This window comes from Oncorhynchus mykiss, chromosome 3 (genome assembly GCF_013265735.2).
Source record: "Oncorhynchus mykiss isolate Arlee chromosome 3, USDA_OmykA_1.1, whole genome shotgun sequence".
Taxonomy (NCBI): Eukaryota; Metazoa; Chordata; class Actinopteri; order Salmoniformes; family Salmonidae; genus Oncorhynchus; species Oncorhynchus mykiss.
Window position 1 is genome coordinate 51,157,838 of NC_048567.1, and position 18,997 is coordinate 51,176,834.

An 18,997-nucleotide genomic window follows, 5' to 3' on the forward strand; every position below is an offset into this window, starting at 1 on the left:
CCTAGGTGTATCTGTGGCCTGTTGCGGAAGAAGCCGCGCATCCTTGTCACCCACCAGCTGCAGTACCTGAAGGCTGCAGACCAGATCCTAGTTCTGAAGGAAGTGAGTGTGTCTGTGTGTATGCGTACTGGTGGCTCAAATGCTGTACCATACCATCTCTATTCATGGGTTGCACATTTAGTCACTATTGTTTTTTTTGTTGTTTTTTTACATTTAAGGATGACTCCCGGCTGAGAGTTCTACTCAGTGCATATCAATGTCATCGTGTTTTCAGGCCACTAGTGTAATTTAGACGAAACAGTCATAAGCCCCTGTTCAGAATGGCTGGGCGTCTCTGGACTGGCTGGACAAGCATTTCGCTACACTCGCATTAACATCTGCTAACCATGTGTATGTGTGACAAATAACATTTGACTTGACTTTTGGGCACCAATATGGCTGCGGTGTCTGTAGAACATTCATAACAATGGCAGTGACGTGGCGGAGGTAAAACCATGAATAGCACAACTTGGTAAACACACCTCAGAGGGCTGACCTAAGAACTTTCTTTCTAGGGTCACATGGTGGCGCGGGGTACGTTCACGGAACTCCAGGGCTCTGGATTAGACTTCACCTCGCTGCTGAAAAAGGATGAGGAGGACGAGGAGGAGGGGAAGGGGGAGCCTGCCCCAGGCACACTCACCGGCTCCCCACACACCCTATCCCAGAGCTCTATGCCCTCCCTCTCCTCCTCCATGCATTCTGTGATGGAGGGAGTGGACCAACCAGAGGTGGGTAACAGTGTAGTAACACCCTCCCTCCACACATTTCTGTCTGATCCCCTGGGAGAGCACACACCTTCCTATTCTGTCTTGTTTGTCAGAAGAATGACAGGGGATCATATCTGAGGTGGGATCATATCTGAGGTAGCATCCCAAATGGCAGCCTATTCCCTATTTGGTGCACTACTTTTGACCAAAGCCCATACTTTTGACCATTGCTCATGGTCCAGCCTCTTCGCTGAAGCACCTGGGAGTCCTATCGGAGAGAAGGAAACGAAAGAACCTGATTGAGAGGCAGACGTGGAGGCATCTTAGTGAGATTGAGATGCCTCCATTGCCAAGCATGCTACTCGAAAAATGTTCAAACATTGAACAAATTGACGAATTGAGAGCGAGGATCTCCTTCCAGAGGGACATCCGATTTGGCCTTCCTCCTACATCCAAATGGATTATATACAACCAGCGGGGTTTACAGTTCATTGAGCGAATTAGGAAACTGACTTTCTGGCAAGAACAAAGGTGGTGGCATCTGCTTTATTACCAATAACAAGTGGTGTGATGGGAAAACATACAGGAACTTGCAAGCAGCTCCACTGTTTTGTATATATAATCCCGCCTTCAAACGAAGACTTGAGGGAAGTTCTGGTGGTCATCTCTGTTTTAAAATGCTGGTCTGACCGGTCAGAATCCATGCTCCATGACTGTTTTGATCACATGGACTGGAATATGTTCCCGGGGTGCCTCTGGGGACTAAATCAATGAATACACAGAGTCACCGGATTCATAGGAAAAAATGCATAAGTATGATACCGATGGTTTCTTTCAAAAAACGTGGCTTGATGGCAACCTTGTAGGGGGAAAAGGAGAGCAATGCTGCTCATGAACACGGCAAGGAGACCGGGGACCATTGCATGTATAAATAGTACAAATATGGCCTATGTAGATCGATCAAGATGGAGAGACACAAGTATAGGGACAAAGTGGAGGAGCAATTCAGCGGGTCGGACATGAGGCGTATGTGGCAGGAGCTTCTAACGATCATGAACGCCGCCCTAACGCATGAACTAAACCCCTCCCGAGTCGAGCATAAAGGCTCTGAACTGCCGAGGAGAGCCCCTGAGGACAACGAGGGGTACGTCCTCACGGTCTCCACAGAGGATGTATGGAAGTGTTAACCCTCGCAAGGCTGCCAGCCTAAATGGTATTCCTAGCTGCGGCCTCAGAGTATGTGCAGACCAGCTAGCTGTTGTGTTTTCTGAAAAATTCTCTCTGTAGTTCAGGCTATTATCCCCACCTTCTTCAAGATGTCCACTATCATCCCCATGCCCAAGAAAGAGAAAGTAACTGAACTGAATTAATACTGACCCGTAGCAATCATTTATGTCGTCATGAAGTGCTTTGAGAGGCTAGTCAAAGACCACATCACCTCCTCCCTCCCAGACACACTCGACCCTCTCCCTGACAGATCCACAGACAGTGCAATCGCCATTACACTGCCTTTACCCACCCGGACAAAAGGAATGGATGTGTGAGGACGCTTTTCATCGACTATACCTCGGTCTTCAATACAATAGTGCCCTCTAAGCTCCTTACAAAGCTCACAACCCTGGGACTGAACTCCTTCCTATGCAACTGGGTCCTGGACTTCCTGATGGGCTGCCCCCAGGCAGTGAAGGTTGGCAGCATTACCTCCTCCACACTGATCCTCAACACGGGGGCCCCACAAGGGTGCGTCCTCAGTCCCCCTCTTGTACTCCCTGTATACCCAAGACACTGCGTAGCCTCACAGTTCCAATTCCAAGTTCGCTGACGACACAACGGTAGTAGGCATGATCACCAACAACAACTAGAAGGCTACAGAGGAGTTAGGCACTCTGACGACATGGTGCCAGGTAAACAACCTCTCCCTCAACATCAGCAAAACAAAGAAGCTGATTGTTGCCATCAGGAGGAAACAGGTTGGACACGCCCCCATCCTCATCAGTGGGGCCACTGTGGAGACCGCCAAAAGCCTTCATGTTCCTCTCCATACCCATCTCCGAGCTGAAATGGTCAAACCACAGACACCATGGTGAAGAAGGCACGGCAGTGACTCGGCCTGTCCCCGAGGGCCCACAGTGTTCTACAGGAGCACCATCGAGAACATACTGTCGGGCTGCATCACGGCCTGGTACGGCAACTCCACTGCCACTGACCGCAAGACTCTACAGAGGGTGGTAATGCTCAGCCGAACGCACATTTCACAGGAAGGCCAAGAAGATCATCAAGGACCTCAGCCACCCGAGCCACAGCCTGTTCTCTCCGCTTCCATCACTCAGACGCAGGCAGTATAGGAGTATCATGGCAAGCTGTCAGACTGGCCAATAGCTTCTACCCCCAGACCATCAGGCTGCTGAATAGCCATGAGACAGCTACCTGCTTCCCTTCCCCCTCCTTCCCCCAGGACTTCCTACCCCTCATTCACTTCTTTTCTTTTACCTGCACTGTTGGAGCTCGGAGCATAAGAATTTCACTGTACCCTGCGACTACATCTGATACCCTGTGACTAAAACTCATCTAATCTGCTGTAGTTAAAACATTTGTCTGCTGCTTCCTCTTTTCTCCCACTAGAGAGCAGTAGATGGTTTCACTTGCTCTACCATCAGTGGGCCGACATCAGGGTTCCCCAACTGGCGGGCAGTCTTGGCCCGCGGGTAGTTTTATTTGGCCTCCCCCCCAAAAAAGTAAGATTTTTGTTGGACGTAACAGGCTGTAAAAACACCAGCAAATCAGCTCCAAGGGATTTTAGTTCCAAAGTATTCCCACGCATAATAGAGATCTATGTGATACATTTGTAAGTGAAGAAAGGTTTGAAATTGTTTCAGTCAAATATTGTAACTTGTGAATCTTCTTGCGGTCAATTTGCGGTCCACAAGTTATTTCCAATTATGTTCTGGTCCCCTGATCATCTGCTCAAGAAAACAATTGTCACGCGGCTGAGTCTTTTTGATTGTTACTCTGTAGATGTAGTCCAGGAATAATCATTTGCATGACTATTTGTGTGTGTTTTTAGCCAGTGCAACACGTGTTGGAGGAGAGTCGTTCAGAGGGAACCATCGGTCTCCATCTTTATCTGAAGTACTTCAGAGCAGGTGCTAACGTCCTGGTTCTCCTGGCCCTAGTTTTCCTTAACCTGCTGGCACATGTGAGTGGCTTTTACACTACAACACAGTGAAGGTATTTTAATGTAGCAATAAAACAAAAATCACAAGTTGGCTATTGAACATTTTCTAACATACTGTAGGAGATCAATGTGGTTGTAAGGAATAATGTGGAAGGTAGAACTAATGTTATTTTTCATTATATATTTTCAAGATCACATATATTCTACAGGATTGGTGGCTTGCTTACTGGTGAGAAATTCAATGTTTTGATTCCGTTAATACCTAAGTTCAGTTGCTGAATTTGTCCCCAAAAATGATATTGAGTTAACATCATAACCTGTTTGCTTACAAATGAATGAAATAATTGGTCAGAACCGTTTGAGCGCTCGTGGTTGATTTGGTCTTATGAAATACCATTGTTTTTATGATCCCGATCGATGGCGTTTTTTGTTGACTTTGATGTGTTGCCGTTCAGGCTGACCTTTTATCCCAAGTTAGGAACATATTGCTTTGTACCCTGTCTCCAGATTTCTGCTTTCTTCTATTGATGACTTTGTGGCTTTGATTCCTCTGTGCCGGGCAGGGCCTCTGAACAGGAGCATCTCAATGTGACGGAGCCCATCCACAATGGCAGCAGTGCCACTCAGCAGCTGGACCTTGACCTTTACTTGGGTGTTTACGCAGGTGAGGCACAATGAGCTCAGCTCCCTTTGTCTGCCACTGAGGCTCCGCACAACCCAGCCATTCACTGAACACATCCCCGGGCTTTGGCTGGAGCCCAAGGCCTTCAAGGCCCAGTGTCTGTACTCTGTGTGTACGGGCCTCAGCTGCTAGGGAAGATAGGAGTGTTTTTCTTGTCTTCAAGAGTTGGATTGCTCTTAGGTCTGATGTGATTGTCTTCCCATGACTCCCTCGCCTCTTCAGTTTTCCCCTCAGCCTGTGTTCGCAATCACTATTGGCAGCTCAGCCTTCAAGAATAAAAAGTGAATCACTGAGGGAGAGATTGTAGTGGAATCTAGCCCCATTTGGAGTTTTCAGTTCCAACAATGGTGCAGTGAAGTGAACAGTTGACCTGCTTGGAGAGGGGTAAAGTACTAATGTACTCTCCTGATGTATTTGTATCTTTTTGTACCCTGTTCTGTTTGTGTATAGGTTTAACAGGGGCCACCATCGTATTTGGCTTCCTGCGTAGTCTTGTGTTCTTCAACGTCCTGGTGAACTCAGCCCAGACCCTCCACAACCGCATGTTCACCGCCATCCTCCGCACCCCTGTCCGCTTCTTCGACATCAATCCCATTGGTAAGGGGCCCAGCCATCTCCATGTGTACATTTCCTCAAGGACACACAGTATAACCACATGTGTTTTTTTAACCACAACGGGCCAGTTAATGTTTCAAGGCGAGATGCCATCCTTACCTGTTTAGTGTCAAAAGTACAGTAGGTTTGCTTACATTTGAGTCCTCTTAAATAACCATTCTGCCCACTAGAGTGCAGACTATTCCTGGGACATATCAGTTTCTGCATTGGCTTGCATATACAGTAGGCTAGATGCTCACCTATGTCTGTCCCCGCTTTATAATGGCTCTCCACTGAGATAAACACAAAAACAGCTTTTAGACAATTGATTCATATCTGTTTTGTTTCAGAAATCAATTACATGCACTATTCTTAGTAATATTGTGTTATTAATCAACCTAAAGAAATCGTTCACGTAGTAATAATACCTGCTAGATATGGTTACACTTCCTGGGTGACTATCATAGGTTTATCTGGACTTTAAAGAGCCACTTGTTAGTTATATGGGTACTGTTTAGGGGTTAAGGACAATGCTGTCTATTTGGAACATCCCAGAGTTGATTTTTGTTTCCAAGAACTGCTTCATATAAATTGTAATCATAAAACCAATCACCCAAGAGTTAAATTGTTAGTCAAAATGCATGTGAAATAAGTCTGTGCTTAGGTGTGACGTCTTTTGAAATGACTGAGAAGAGGGTTATCTATTAACCGTGAGCGCAAACCAAAAAGCAAACAATGATATTGAATGAATACTGTTTGCTCTAGGTCTTGGACAGAGTCTGGTATTTGAACGACAGAGCTGAGCAAATACAAGGCCAGTTGAACTGTATCAGAAATCTTTGTTTATTTAATTAGCTTTGTAGGCTGTAGCTGTTTGGACAGAGTGGAGTGGGCAGATGGACATGATTTTAAAACACCACAACTAAGATGACCCACTCTAAAGGACACTTCCTCCTTAACTTCATGTAAACAAGGCTGCGTCACAATACGGCTCCGTTAAAAAGATTGTTTCAACAAGTCTACTTGAAATTGTTCAAATTGATTCTTCCCCATTTTTTAAATTTGACAATTCATCTGAAAGTTGTTGATGTTTCTGTGTTAAATATATATTTTCTCATTTCCCTTTTTTCATTCATAATCCAGGTCAAATATCATGGGCCACTTTGATAACTACTCTTTTCCTATGCCATTGTTCACCTGTCGGCACATAATTACTCGGGCTAATCTCTCCATAGTGACATGAATGTACAGCACTATCAGCACGGTTGGGCATTTTCAGCACGAAGGAAACTTATCAGTAGAATGAGTCATAATAAGATGGTAGCAAAACTACACGTATGATTTGAGGGTGCTTTTTTGGTAGCGTTGTGGTTTCTGCATTAGAAGTGTGTGTGTGTGTGTAGTGATGCAGGTTTCTTTAGGACGTTGCGTTTGGAGCAAACAGTGTGGGTCTGAATCTTTGGGTTTTGTTCTTGCTGCTGCCGTTCTTTTGTGTGCTCGTCTACCTGACAGCTTATCTGGGCGTGTACCTCCCTGGTAATCTACACATAGGAGGAGCACAAACAGTTTGAATAATGGAATCATCTGTTTAATAGCGCAGTGAAGGAGAGGCTTAACAGATGCTGCTATCTGATTGCTGTTGTGTTGCTATCAGTAACCATTGATGGACCGGTCCAATCCTTCCAGCTTCAGCCCTAGACTGGAAAACACTCCAGTATGTCTGACTGGATTCAGATCAGACACAACCTTTTTCCATTAGAATATAGGTATATAGGTTCTCCTGTGGTCTTGCACCCCCCCCCCCCCCCCCCCCCCCTAAAAAAAATGCTATTGACAATCTATCAAACCACCAAAACATATCTCTGCCTTTTTGAATGTCATTTCTAAGGTTTGTCTTTATCTGTTATGAAGTCTTCTGAATCATGCTGTCCTTTTCTCATGCTGTAATTGTGAAGCAGGTACTCCCCTTGAATTAATAGAACAGACGATAGACAGAGCTATTGTCATCAGGGGTATTGTCAGCCCTGGTATTACTGTGTCTCTCGCTGTTGTTTACTCTCCCAGACTTGGTCTGTGTGACTTTCCCTTGTGTTGCCAACAAAGTGTGAGTGATGCCGGCGTTGTTAAGGATTTGACAACTGTTTACACTTGTAAGTGATGTGTGCTGCTGCTGTGTTTGATATGTTGTTGGCTGACATACCGTCTTACTGGGAGTTAAACATTACCACTGCACAGAAGTCTGTCTTGCGATAGATGTGGTTTGTATAACAATTGAACTAATCAATGGCGGATTATGATTGATGGCTAGCTATTGTAGCTCTGCAATACTGTTTGGCTAAATGACTTGGTCGGCCTTTTTTCGTATTGTACAAAGTTATTGGATAGTTTGACAATCTTACGATGTCTCGATGGATTTAGTCGGTTATGATGCATAAAGCGACATTTGAACTTTCACCGAACGTCCAGATATAACGCGCTAGATTTGTTTTTCCAATATGATACTTATGAACATGTTTTGTGATTTATTTTTATTTTTAATCACTGCTCAACCTGATCTGCTCCATTGAAATCAGCATCATAGAGCAGTGGATGTGTTGAGCTGATGTTGATCCCTTTTAATTTAGTGTCGTTGAGTGGGCTAACGTCCCCCCTCGCCCCCTGGCCGATCAGCACAGCTCCATAGTGAGGTACCAACGGTCATCACTCACACGTACATGCGTTCAGGCAACACACACTCATGTAAATATACACACACACACACACTCCCCTTTTAACCTCTACCCTCACTTATCAAGATAGTTCACCTCAGCACCAGGTGTCAGTGTCTGTTGACACAGGGAAACATCAATACAATGTCTATGTAACGACGGGACAATCTAATTGTGTCTACGGAGGCAATGTTTTTAATGTCTATATTTGTGGCTCCAGTATCGGTGTATGAGAGAAGTGGTGAAAGTGCTGCAGAGAGGACGATGATATCGGAGTGTGCAAATTGAATGTGGAGATGGAGCCATGTGTGTGTGTGCAGTGTGGCTGATATAGCTCCCCTTCGCTCACCACTTCCACTATTTAATTGCATGAAAGGGAAGTGGAGGAGATTGCAGGACCCTGGCGGTGTGAGCGGAGAGAATGGATTTAGAATGTATTAGTATTGGCAGCAAGGTGCCGGCGGTGGGGTGGGGAGGTGGCCCCGGCCCCCAGGCCTCTGGGCCTTCGCAAGAGTTCAGGTGAGTTGTAGCCCACCACCTCAGCAGCCTCCAGCCCCAGCAGCAGTCAGCCCGCTCCCCAATTCCCCTGCATTATCGCTTCCGCCTCAGTGAAAGGCCGGCCCAACAGCAGCGGGGCCCACACATGGAGTGGCTCATAGTGGCCCCCTTATCTAGATGTTTACAGGGAACAGCGATTTGCCACACGCCCTGCTCCAGCTCCAGACCCCACTGTTCCACTGCTTCAACTCTGATCGGAGAGCCCTGCCCGCCTAATGTCTCCACCCAAGGGGCCGCTACCTCGGTCGGAAAGGCCTGACATTTTGCCAGCCCCCCCCCCCCCAAAAAAGGGGTGCAAATCACCCCTGGAGACTAACGCCATGAGAAATGGTTTGATATTAATGCTGCTGATATCCTGAAGTGTCTATCCCCCTCCACCACACAATAGGTGATATTGTTGACGGCAACCAGTCGTGATTGACGCTATTGTTCCGGACCTGTCTTACCTCATAGGCATTTCCATGCACTGAATGTCTTTGTGCGACTGTATCCCTGAAATGGATCTTACCTATAGTTTGTGGAGGGATGTCAACTGTATCACAGTTGAAAAGGCGAGCTGCTAGTAAAACAGCTGATTGGCTCTGTGATGCTCTCTGGCGTGTACCCCCTGAAACCATGGTATGATGTAACTCGGGGTAATGTATCCTTTTTCTGTACGCTTTGTCTGCAGGATTCACATGGATTTAGGTCATCTATGGCTTAGACAGTAACATTATACATGCATTATGGGCTCTTCCACAAACACAGTTTGACAAATAATTCACCCCCCTCCTGTTTCCAGAAGAAAGCGGAGAGACTAGGAAAAGAACAGTCAGCCGCGTTACTTCCCCCTTGGCTTGAGCCCTCCCCTCAGGAAGTCTGCATGCTAAAGGGCCACTCACACTGTGAATAAGATTAGTCTGCCTCCAAGTGTACAACATGCTTACGCCACTTGACTTTGAATCAGCGCTGATTTGGAAGCATTGCTGGGTTGTAAGGGGGAATAATGCTCCGGCTGAGTTTATGCAATGGCTGTTATGAAAAGCCCTGGCCTCGTCTGCATGCATGTTTTTAGGCGGGAGCCGGGGAGCGGGGAGCGGCAGCGGTGGTTTTGGATAAAGCTGTAAGCTGCTTACGGCCGTGGAGAGAAGTGATTACAGGCCCACCACCATGGGACCCTCTGGGAGCCGTCGAGACAACTTTTAGGTCACCTCCACATCCCGCCAAACCTCCCCTCCATTCTCCCTGCCTTCCTATAGTCAGCTCGTACCCTCCTGGCTGCTCTAACTGAGATGGCAGTGTGTTTTTAGAGAATGAAGCTCACTGCAGGGAGCTGAGGCCCTGAATATTAGAGGCTTGCCTAGCGCACTCCATTTATGAACCAGATACTACTACACGGGCTGTTGCGGTGACCGTATTACCGCCACACCGGCGGTCACAAGTCACGATGGCAGTCAAATTCCACATGACCGTTTAGTTGCGGTAATTAGGCATCTCCAAGCTCTGATGCTGCTGCTGGTCATTAGTGGCCTACCAAACTTGCAAACTATACTCCATATAGCCTACCTGGGTGGCATGAAAATATACCAGGGGAAAAGGCGTCCCCCATTCGCTATTTAAGTGCATGGATGACATGTTTTTTTTTCAGCTGCTTCCGTTTCGTTACAGGTGCATGATAGTGGTCCATTCTAAATCGAAACAAATGTCACATATATTATTTAGTATATGTGAAGATTAAATCAAGAATAGTCTGATGGTTGACAATATTAGCCTATCACTTGTGAATGGTGCCCATCATAAGAAACAATACCTTTTTTTATTGTGACTTGTTCTAATCATGGTCGCACACCTCATGTAGCCTAGCCCATAGGCCTATATGTTTTAATAAGGTTTATATCACAACTAAAGTGGCCAAATAACTCCTTAAAAATTAAGCACATTAATCCGCTTTACAAAGGGTGTAGAGGCTAACGTGTGTGTGTGTGTGTGTGTGTGTGTGTGTGTGTGTGTGTGTGTGTGTGTGTGTGTGTGTGTGTGTGTGTGTGTGTGTGTGTGTGTGTGTGTGTGTGTGTATATAAGCAGCGGGTGAATTTCAAGTTTGGGGAAGGTAATTTTCACCATTAAAAATGCACCTTTTGTATAATAAAAGCATTACTTGCATAATTGCATTTGCGTTCACTTTTGATAATGGTGTTTTCCGCTAATGGAACATTTGCGCTTACCATGTGTGCATTGCTGCTCTTATAATGTGAAGAAATACCCTAATCAGCACTTTAAGATAAACGTTCTGATCTGTTGCGTCAGCCACATTGCATAAAAACTGTTTTGATGCTAGTGGTTGTATTAATTTGGGATCTATCGCATCCCGCAACTGACCCAGACCTAAGTTTGGAATATTTACAGTGCCTTGCGAAAGTATTCGGCCCCCTTGGACTTTGCGACCTTTTGCCACATTTCAGGCTTCAAACATAAAGATATAAAACTGTATTTTTTGTGAAGAATCAACAAGTGGGACACAATCATGAAGTGGAACGACATTTATTGGATATTTCAAACTTTTTTAACAAATCAAAAACTGAAAAATTGGGCGTGCAAAATTATTCAGCCCCCTTAAGTTAATACTTTGTAGCGCCACCTTTTGCTGCGATTACAGCTGTAAGTCGCTTGGGGTATGTCTCTATTTTTTTTTTCTTCAGTTTTGCACATCGAGATCATTTTTTCCCATTCCTCCTTGCAATACAGCTCGAGCTCAGTGAGGTTGGATGGAGAGCATTTGTGAACAGCAGTTTTCAGTTCTTTCCACAGATTCTCGATTGGATTCAGGTCTGGACTTTGACTTGGCCATTCTAACACCTGGATATGTTTATTTTTGAACCATTCCATTGTAGATTTTGCTTTATGTTTTGGATCATTGTCTTGTTGGAAGACAAATCTCCGTCCCAGTCTCAGGTCTTTTGCAGACTCCATCAGGTTTTCTTCCAGAATGGTCCTGTATTTGGCTCCATCCATCTTCCCATCAATTTTAACCATCTTCCCTGTCCCTGCTGAAGAAAAGCAGGCCCAAACCATGATGCTGCCACCACCATGTTTGACAGTGGGGATAGGGTGTTCAGGGTGATTAGCTGTGTTGCTTTTACGCCAAACATAACATTTTGCATTGTTGCCAAAAAGTTCCATTTTGGTTTCATCTGACCAGAGCACCTTCTTCCACATGTTTGGTGTGTCTCCTAGGTGGCTTGTGGCAAACTTTAAACAACACTTTTTATGGATATCTTTAAGAAATGGCTTTCTTCTTGCCACTCTTCCAGAAAGGCCAGATTTGTGCAATATACGACTGATTGTTGTCCTATGGACAGAGTCTCCCACCTCAGCTGTAGATCTCTGCAGTTCATCCAGAGTGATCATGGGCCTCTTGGCTGCATCTCTGATCAGTCTTCTCCTTGTATGAGCTGAAAGTTTAGAGGGACGGCCAGGTCTTGGTAGATTTGCAGTGGTCTGATACTCCTTCCATTTCAATATTATCGCTTGCACAGTGCTCCTTGGGATGTTTAAAGCTTGGGAAATATTTTTGTATCCAAATCCGGCTTTAAACTTCTTCACAACAGTATCTCAGACCTGCCTGGTGTGTTCCTTGTTCTTCATGATGCTCTCTGCGCTTTTAACGGACCTCTGAGACTATCACAGTGCAGGTGCATTTTTACGGAGACTTGATTACACACAGGTGGATTGTATTTATCATCATTAGTCATTTAGATCAACATTGGATCATTCAGAGATCCTCACTGAACTTCTGGAGAGAGTTTGCTGCACTGAAAGTAAAGGGGCTGAATAATTTTGCACGCCCAATTTTTCAGTTTTTGATTTGTTCAAAAAGTTTGAAATATCCAATAAATGTCATTCCACTTCATGATTGTGTCCCACTTGTTGTTGATTCTTCACAAAAAAATACAGTTTTATATCTTTATGTTTGAAGCCTGAAATGTGGCAAAAGGTCGCAAAGTTCAAGGGGGCCGAATATTTTCGCAAGGCACTGTATGTATTGCATAGAATAGGTCGACTTTTGTACTATGGGGGATAGTAGATTGACATAGGCTTGTGCTTTTGCTGTTCGTTAGGCCTACTCATCTTGTTGGCTGACAAAGTAAATGTGAACAGTTTTTCCAATTTCTTCAATATTCACCTCGGAATTGGATAAGGACCTGTGCAGTTGCGTCCCTGATGTGTCGGTGTTAACTTGTAGCCTGTGAGAGAACCAATCACCTGACAGAGAGCCGTGTGAGAGAGACGCTTTGGATTGCACAGCACACTCCAGGAGAAGGGCACAACACAGCATTCTGGGCCGCAAAAGGCATGGATTTGTTTTAGGGTGCATTACGGTCACAAAGGGGATGCCACCATGAAATTTGAGGCATTATGTGCTTGTCAAATTGTGAATGAGAGACCATTGGCGTGTGTACAGCCTGCGCAAAAAAAAACAAAGCAGAGCTCATGACTTTCAAACAACTTTTTTCAAATCATCATTAGTCTCATCATGCAGCCTTACAATGTCTTAAAAATAAACATATAGCCAACAACTAAAATGGCTTGTAGGCTATGTGTGGAAGCCAGGAGATGCTACATGTGTTTATGTTAATTAATGGTCAATTACCGTGAGACCGACAGTTGTTTGCTTGACGATCACCGGCTGATGAAATGTTGTGACCGCCACAGCCCTAGTGGTGGCCTGACATATTGTGAGTGGGTTGTTAAGGTGAGTCATTCTGACTCTTATCTTGAAGTCAAAGGGATGACGATCACCGTGCAGTCTGTTAGTGTCCTTCAGCCTATTTAAGTGACCCTACATGGTGCTGAACAGCATCCGGCCACACGGTCCAGTCTGAAGTATCCTTTCTCCAAGCCAAGAGATATGAGAAGCTCTCCTTTCTGTCCTGACAGCCTCTCTGCCCATGGCTTTGGGATTAGCTATGACTGGGCCTTACAGTAAACTGTGTGCGCTTGTGTGCGTGTTTGTGTGAATGCAGCTGGAGTGTAATCTTATGTGCTCGGGGATCAGGCTGGGGAGCAAAGTTTGTAAAGGACGCATAATAAAGGGGCGGCAGGAACACCTGCAGAGCCCCGCTCCAGAATAATGAACACCTGAGCAGATTGGAAGCAACTCAATTAACATCATTGACTCTGGCAGTCAGGACAGAAAGGCAGGTATGGCGGTTCTGTCTCCCCTTTGTTCCCAAACAAAAGGGTCCCCAACGTATTCCGTTTAGAGTAGGGCAGGCTTTATGCAACCCAGACCAAATAATGATTCATTGTTTAATTTAGATAAGTCTCTCTATTTGTCCATCTGATATCGCCCTCTCAAGGTGTATACATCATTATATTAATATAGAGGCCACCTAGGTAACGTATTTCATTTCAATAGAAGCAGAAACAGACTGTTGCAAAAGGAATCTAAAACATTGAGTAACGTCTTTACATTTGTGTGCAAAGTCTGCGAACAAATTAGTCAGCGGATTAGAAATATAATGTAGTTTTGTTCCTCCCAATGTACGACAAGCTGACTTAATGGTGTGATTCAACAGAAGTCGAAATGAGTCATGTGTTTGCACACCTCCCTGTGAATAGAATTCCTACTACTGTAAGTATTAGACAATGTCACATCAAGCTTTCCTAAGGTTTAACTGACATGAAACTCAAATAATCACACCAATTTGTCATTTCTTTTTTTCTCTCAATGTCTTTTTTTGAAAGCTAATGCTAATCAACATCACACGCCATAGTGAAACTAGATGCTACTACTTGACAGTACACACATGGTGCAGAATACTCTTTGGTCCACATGTCTAATATGTAACCTCTGTGCTCCATCACCTGTTGTGACCCAGGAAGAATCCTCAACAGGTTCTCTAAGGACATTGGTTACCTGGACTCTCTGCTGCCCTGGACCTTTGTGGACTTTATCCAGGTGAGTCTCATCTCACTAGGTTCCTACTGCCTGCCTCTCTACTACTGCATGGGGAGGCCATTTCATGCCTGGCTAGTCCTGCTTTGTGGTCCGGGTCCTCTAATCTGGAAACAATTACTGTAGGATTACCCGCCAGTGCGGCCCAGCGCCCGCACAGATTTAATAAAAGTGTCTGCACATAGGCAGAGGGTGTGGCCACGGCCGCCTGGCGGTGCCACAACACAGGCCGCGTCGCCAGGGAACGTGTCAGGAGACTAGCAGAGTGATTGAGAGAAAGAAAGGTGCCACAGAGGAAATAGTGGCTACAACAGGAAGATGTGGAGGCGGTGGGAGAGTAGGAAGGAGAATGGAGGAGGATCTCTGGAGTGGCAAAGAGAGGGAGTGTGAGTAGCAGCCATGTAATATGTGGCTGGATGGACGGAGAGGTGCTGGAAGGGAACAGTGGGCGAGGAATGAGACGGGTCAGTTGAAAAGGAGACTATCCTCTAGCATCCTCTCCTGGCTGCTAGTCCACTGCAGGCCTGGTAGCCACGGCCCAACCTGACGCATAGTCAGGTAAAGTTACCCAACGCCACCACACAGCAGCGCAATAACCATCTCCCAGGAAAGAAAGGCCCGTGAAGATGAGCCAGCTCATGCACCTAGCACCACAAAAGAGGGAATGTTCGCCGCACAATCCAATGTAGAGCAGCAGGCATGGCTCCTTGGTTAGGGCCAAAGAAAGGAACAAAGCTGGGCTGAAAATGAATCCCTCCTCCACAATGCATGAGTGATGTTTGTGGCAGATACCCATCTCACAGGAGACAAAAGCCATCTTAAATGGTGAAAGCACAAAAGATCATAAGCACAAAGGCTTTTTGTCCACCATAGTTCCCCCATTTTTAATAATAAGGTGGATAATGGGCAGGGTGAAAGAATAACGTTGCAAAAGGCCAGTAGCACCAACCGATAAACTGTTAAAGCTAGACTAGGTCATGACAGAACAGAGGCTTGTGTTTGTTTTGCACATACACTATATCCTCATGTGTAGCCATCTCTTATTGTAGAAACACAACAGAAGTTTAACAATGCGCAAATAACATACACTATATTTTAATTATTGTCATTTGTTCTTTGGTTTGCTGTGAGAATGTGTAGCCTAGGCAACCCATGTTAGAACTAGGCTTTTGTTGATTTGAACTAGCTGGTCAAATGTGATATTGGAGCCCAGCCAGATACCTTGCTGGTACTATGCATACACAATGTGATCTTATACGGCAAGATAAATAGGGGCAAAGATGGCATAATTTCCCTTGCAAAAATGTGGCATGTGTTTTTATTTTGTATCTCTTTTACATGTGAAATAGTTGCTTTCACATGTTGACCTTATATTTCACATGAAACCATATTTTCATATGTATTCAATTTAGAGTTCAACTGTTAACACCACTTTTTTTTTACGTGAGTTGCACATGGAAAATGAACGGTTTCACATTTTAACGTTAATCTCAAAATCACATATGCAGCTTTACATGTGAAAAACAAAACTTTCACACGTGGAATTGCTAGTTCACATGAGGTGGTGAAATTGTTTTCTCCTTACATGTGAAATGATGCTGTTAACTTGTTGAAGAAGCAATGTGTCCACATACAGTATGGAATTGCAAATTCTGTATAAAGGTAACTAAGCCTAATAATAGTGTGTTAAAATGATTATTTCTGATGTCTGAGCCATCGATTCAGAGTGTTACTGTTGCAGACACACCTGTCTTCTTCATACATTGGTCAGTGACCGTTGGAAGAAGCCCAGTGAAAAGAACAGAAACTATTGCTGCTTGTCTCCTTATTTATCCGTTTTAGAATTTAGCACTGTCAGAGTTTTTTTTTTAAACCCAACAACATCCAAAATACATAATCGATTCAGGTAAAAACAAAAATGTGATGTCAAAATAAGTTTACTTTGAGGTGTGTTTTATCAATTTACCTGATTTTGCAAACCGTTACATTGTACAAAATCTAGGCAGCAATATTCTTGCAATAAAAAAAAACAATCTAAATTTGCTCAAATTGAGCTGTATTTATTATTTATGAATTTGCCTTTTGATCACATCAAATCCTGCAATAAACTCAATTACATTTTTTTTATAAATAATTTGACAGCCCTAGTTGACATTCCGATATGAAAATGCACATGTGAAAGCGTAGTGGACATGAGTAGGTCATGGTTGCTCATGGTCACATGATGAGGTAGCCCCGCCTGTGACTTCAGCATTAGTGTTGGACCTCTTGGTTCAGTGGTCAAGACGTCAGCGTCTCCCGTAGGAAACCCAGGTTTGAATCCCACCAGTTACAAAATCACACATGTGAAATGTCTGAGTCATTTTTTCATGAGTCAGACAGGCGGTTTTTGGACACGTGTGACATTTCAAATGAGTTTTTCTTATGGTTTTCCCATGTGACATTTTTTTCTCATGTGATTTGTTCATGTGAAAAATTCATGTCAAACATCTCACGTGTCCAAAAACCATGTCTGACTCATGAACATTTCAAATGTAAAAAAATAAATAAATTGTGTATATACATATATATATATATATAATTATTTTTTTACTTGTGAAATGTTTTAAGTGATATGTTCGCACGGAATTATGTAATACATGTGTCTGAACCGTGATTTTATTTTTTGTAATGTTGGACAAGTGCTTTTGTTAGCCAGCTCTTTCTGCTCTTGTTTGCAGGTGTCTTTTTATGGAGCACTCTTTAATGCTTTCAGGAAGGAAGATTTGATCAAAGTATTAGCCTGGACAGAAAAGCTGCTGATCCTGACCATTGTTGCTCATTCTCGGAGGGACATTTCCCCACAGTCATTGTTTAAATGGTTGTCAGGGGTAATAAAGGTAAACTCCATAAACAATGGCCTAAGTGGTTTATCTCCCTCTGTGGGGAGAGGCTGCCTCTGTGTGGGGATTTGCATCAGAGCTGGGCCCTTTATGGTGGAGTGAGCACTTCACAGCCATCAACACTCCCCCATACATTTCCTAACAAGGGGATTCCCTCAACTTGGGGAACTCAGTTCCATTCCAAAGCCATATTTTTTTCACGGGTCTCATTTAGCCGCAATTTAGTATATTGAAAAAAAGTGTCATTTTCTCTTCCCTTTATGTTATTTGGACAAAGGCAGAAATGTCAATTAAAAGCACCTCAGGCAGTGTAGACGGCCGGCCTTTGTGTGGACTTGACCTTTAAATCCTGGGTTGCCTGTGCTTTGAGTTAGGGGGCAGGAGAGGGGGGCAGGACAATACAGGAGGCTCTGAATGGACCCATCCCTTGTGAAGGCTCTTGCCCAAGTCACACCACTAACTGTGGGGTCCCTGCCTACATTCATTGGCCATCAGTTAAAATGTAGTTTGTCAGTAGAATATGGGTAAGAGACCAAGTCTGTTTGGACATATCCCTACATTTTGCAATGCTTTGGGGGGATTTTGAACTAAATATTCCAATTCGTTTTCTGGTGACCTTTAGTTTGAGTGGGGCTGACCCTGGTCTCACCAGTTAGTAACAAGCAGAGGCCAATGCAGCCACCAGTCATAAATTACAGCAGTAAAACATCGGTGGTCTGGAGGAGGGAGGAGAACAGTCTGGGTGTACCAGAAACACTTTGAACACACACAGGGCAGAGGAGGATGGCCATTGTTTGAAAACACTGACGGGTGGATCAGTGATCCCTGTATAGTGTGGCAGATTGTGTGGTGGGCCTCTTCTCTGGTTTTGTGGGATATGAGAACTGCTGACATAGCCGTGAGTGCTGTGTAGGATGGGGTTTCACTGGCTTTCTCTGGTGCCTTTACCAGCCGGGTGACAGAGGAAGTGAAGAATGCACTGGCTCCAGGCACCAGACATACCTGGTTAGTCAAAGAAACACTAGAGGTATGTGTGTGTGTGTGTGTATGTATATATATATTTTAAACATTGTTATCTGACAGGACCATTGTCTTGCTGCATATGGTGGAAAAACATGAGTGAGACAAAGGTGAGAGGCTGAAAATATTCAGGAAACCAACTTGGGTTGTAAACTACACTTTAATTTAGAGTGTGTGTGTGTGTGTGTCTCTCTCTCTGTGTGTCAGTCTTTTCTGTGCATTACGAAGGGGTGTAGTTGTGACTCTGACACCTAGCAGTACCACTCATGGTCATGTGATGGCGGGTAGGCACTGGCCACCTGTGAAAAGATCCCAGTCTCTGTGTGGTCTGGTCTCCCATGGCACTGTGGTCTGGCATCTCTCCTGACTCAGCCAAGCTGGACAACCACTGCTATGAGCCTGGGAACCTGTAGCGCGCACGCACGCACGCACGCACGCACACACACACACACACACACACCCTAGTCTACTAGACTTGGCCCTGAGACCGCACCAACAACTCTGATCAGGAGGAGGATGATACCAAATGATGGCTTTGACGATGCGGTTGCTATTTTGTTATTGTGGAACACGCATTGTGGTTTCCTTCCTGTTTCTACGAAAATGCTCATGTGTTTGTTGGTGTGTGTGAGTGTGTGACAGCGAGAGAAAAAGGGCTGATTTGTATATTCTGTATGTGAGGGCATGCAGAGTG

General features: G+C 44.6%; 1 protein-coding gene across 2 annotated transcripts in view; it reads left to right on the forward strand.

Annotated features, from left to right (window-relative positions):
- LOC110520162 (multidrug resistance-associated protein 4) overlaps positions 1-18,997 on the forward strand; it is a 51,218-nt gene that overhangs the window by 9,294 nt on the left and 22,927 nt on the right. For both annotated transcript variants that reach the window (XR_002472950.2, XM_021597287.2), the window contains exons 14-20: positions 6-102; positions 555-770; positions 3,814-3,945; positions 4,116-4,153; positions 4,488-4,588; positions 5,057-5,203; positions 14,325-14,404. Coding sequence is in view for 1 of the 2 variants with exons in the window: in XM_021597287.2 (XP_021452962.2) it covers positions 6-102; positions 555-770; positions 3,814-3,945; positions 4,116-4,153; positions 4,488-4,588; positions 5,057-5,203; positions 14,325-14,404 (811 nt within the window). In the remaining variant the exon portion in view is untranslated. The remainder of the gene's footprint in view (positions 1-5; positions 103-554; positions 771-3,813; positions 3,946-4,115; positions 4,154-4,487; positions 4,589-5,056; positions 5,204-14,324; positions 14,405-18,997) is intronic.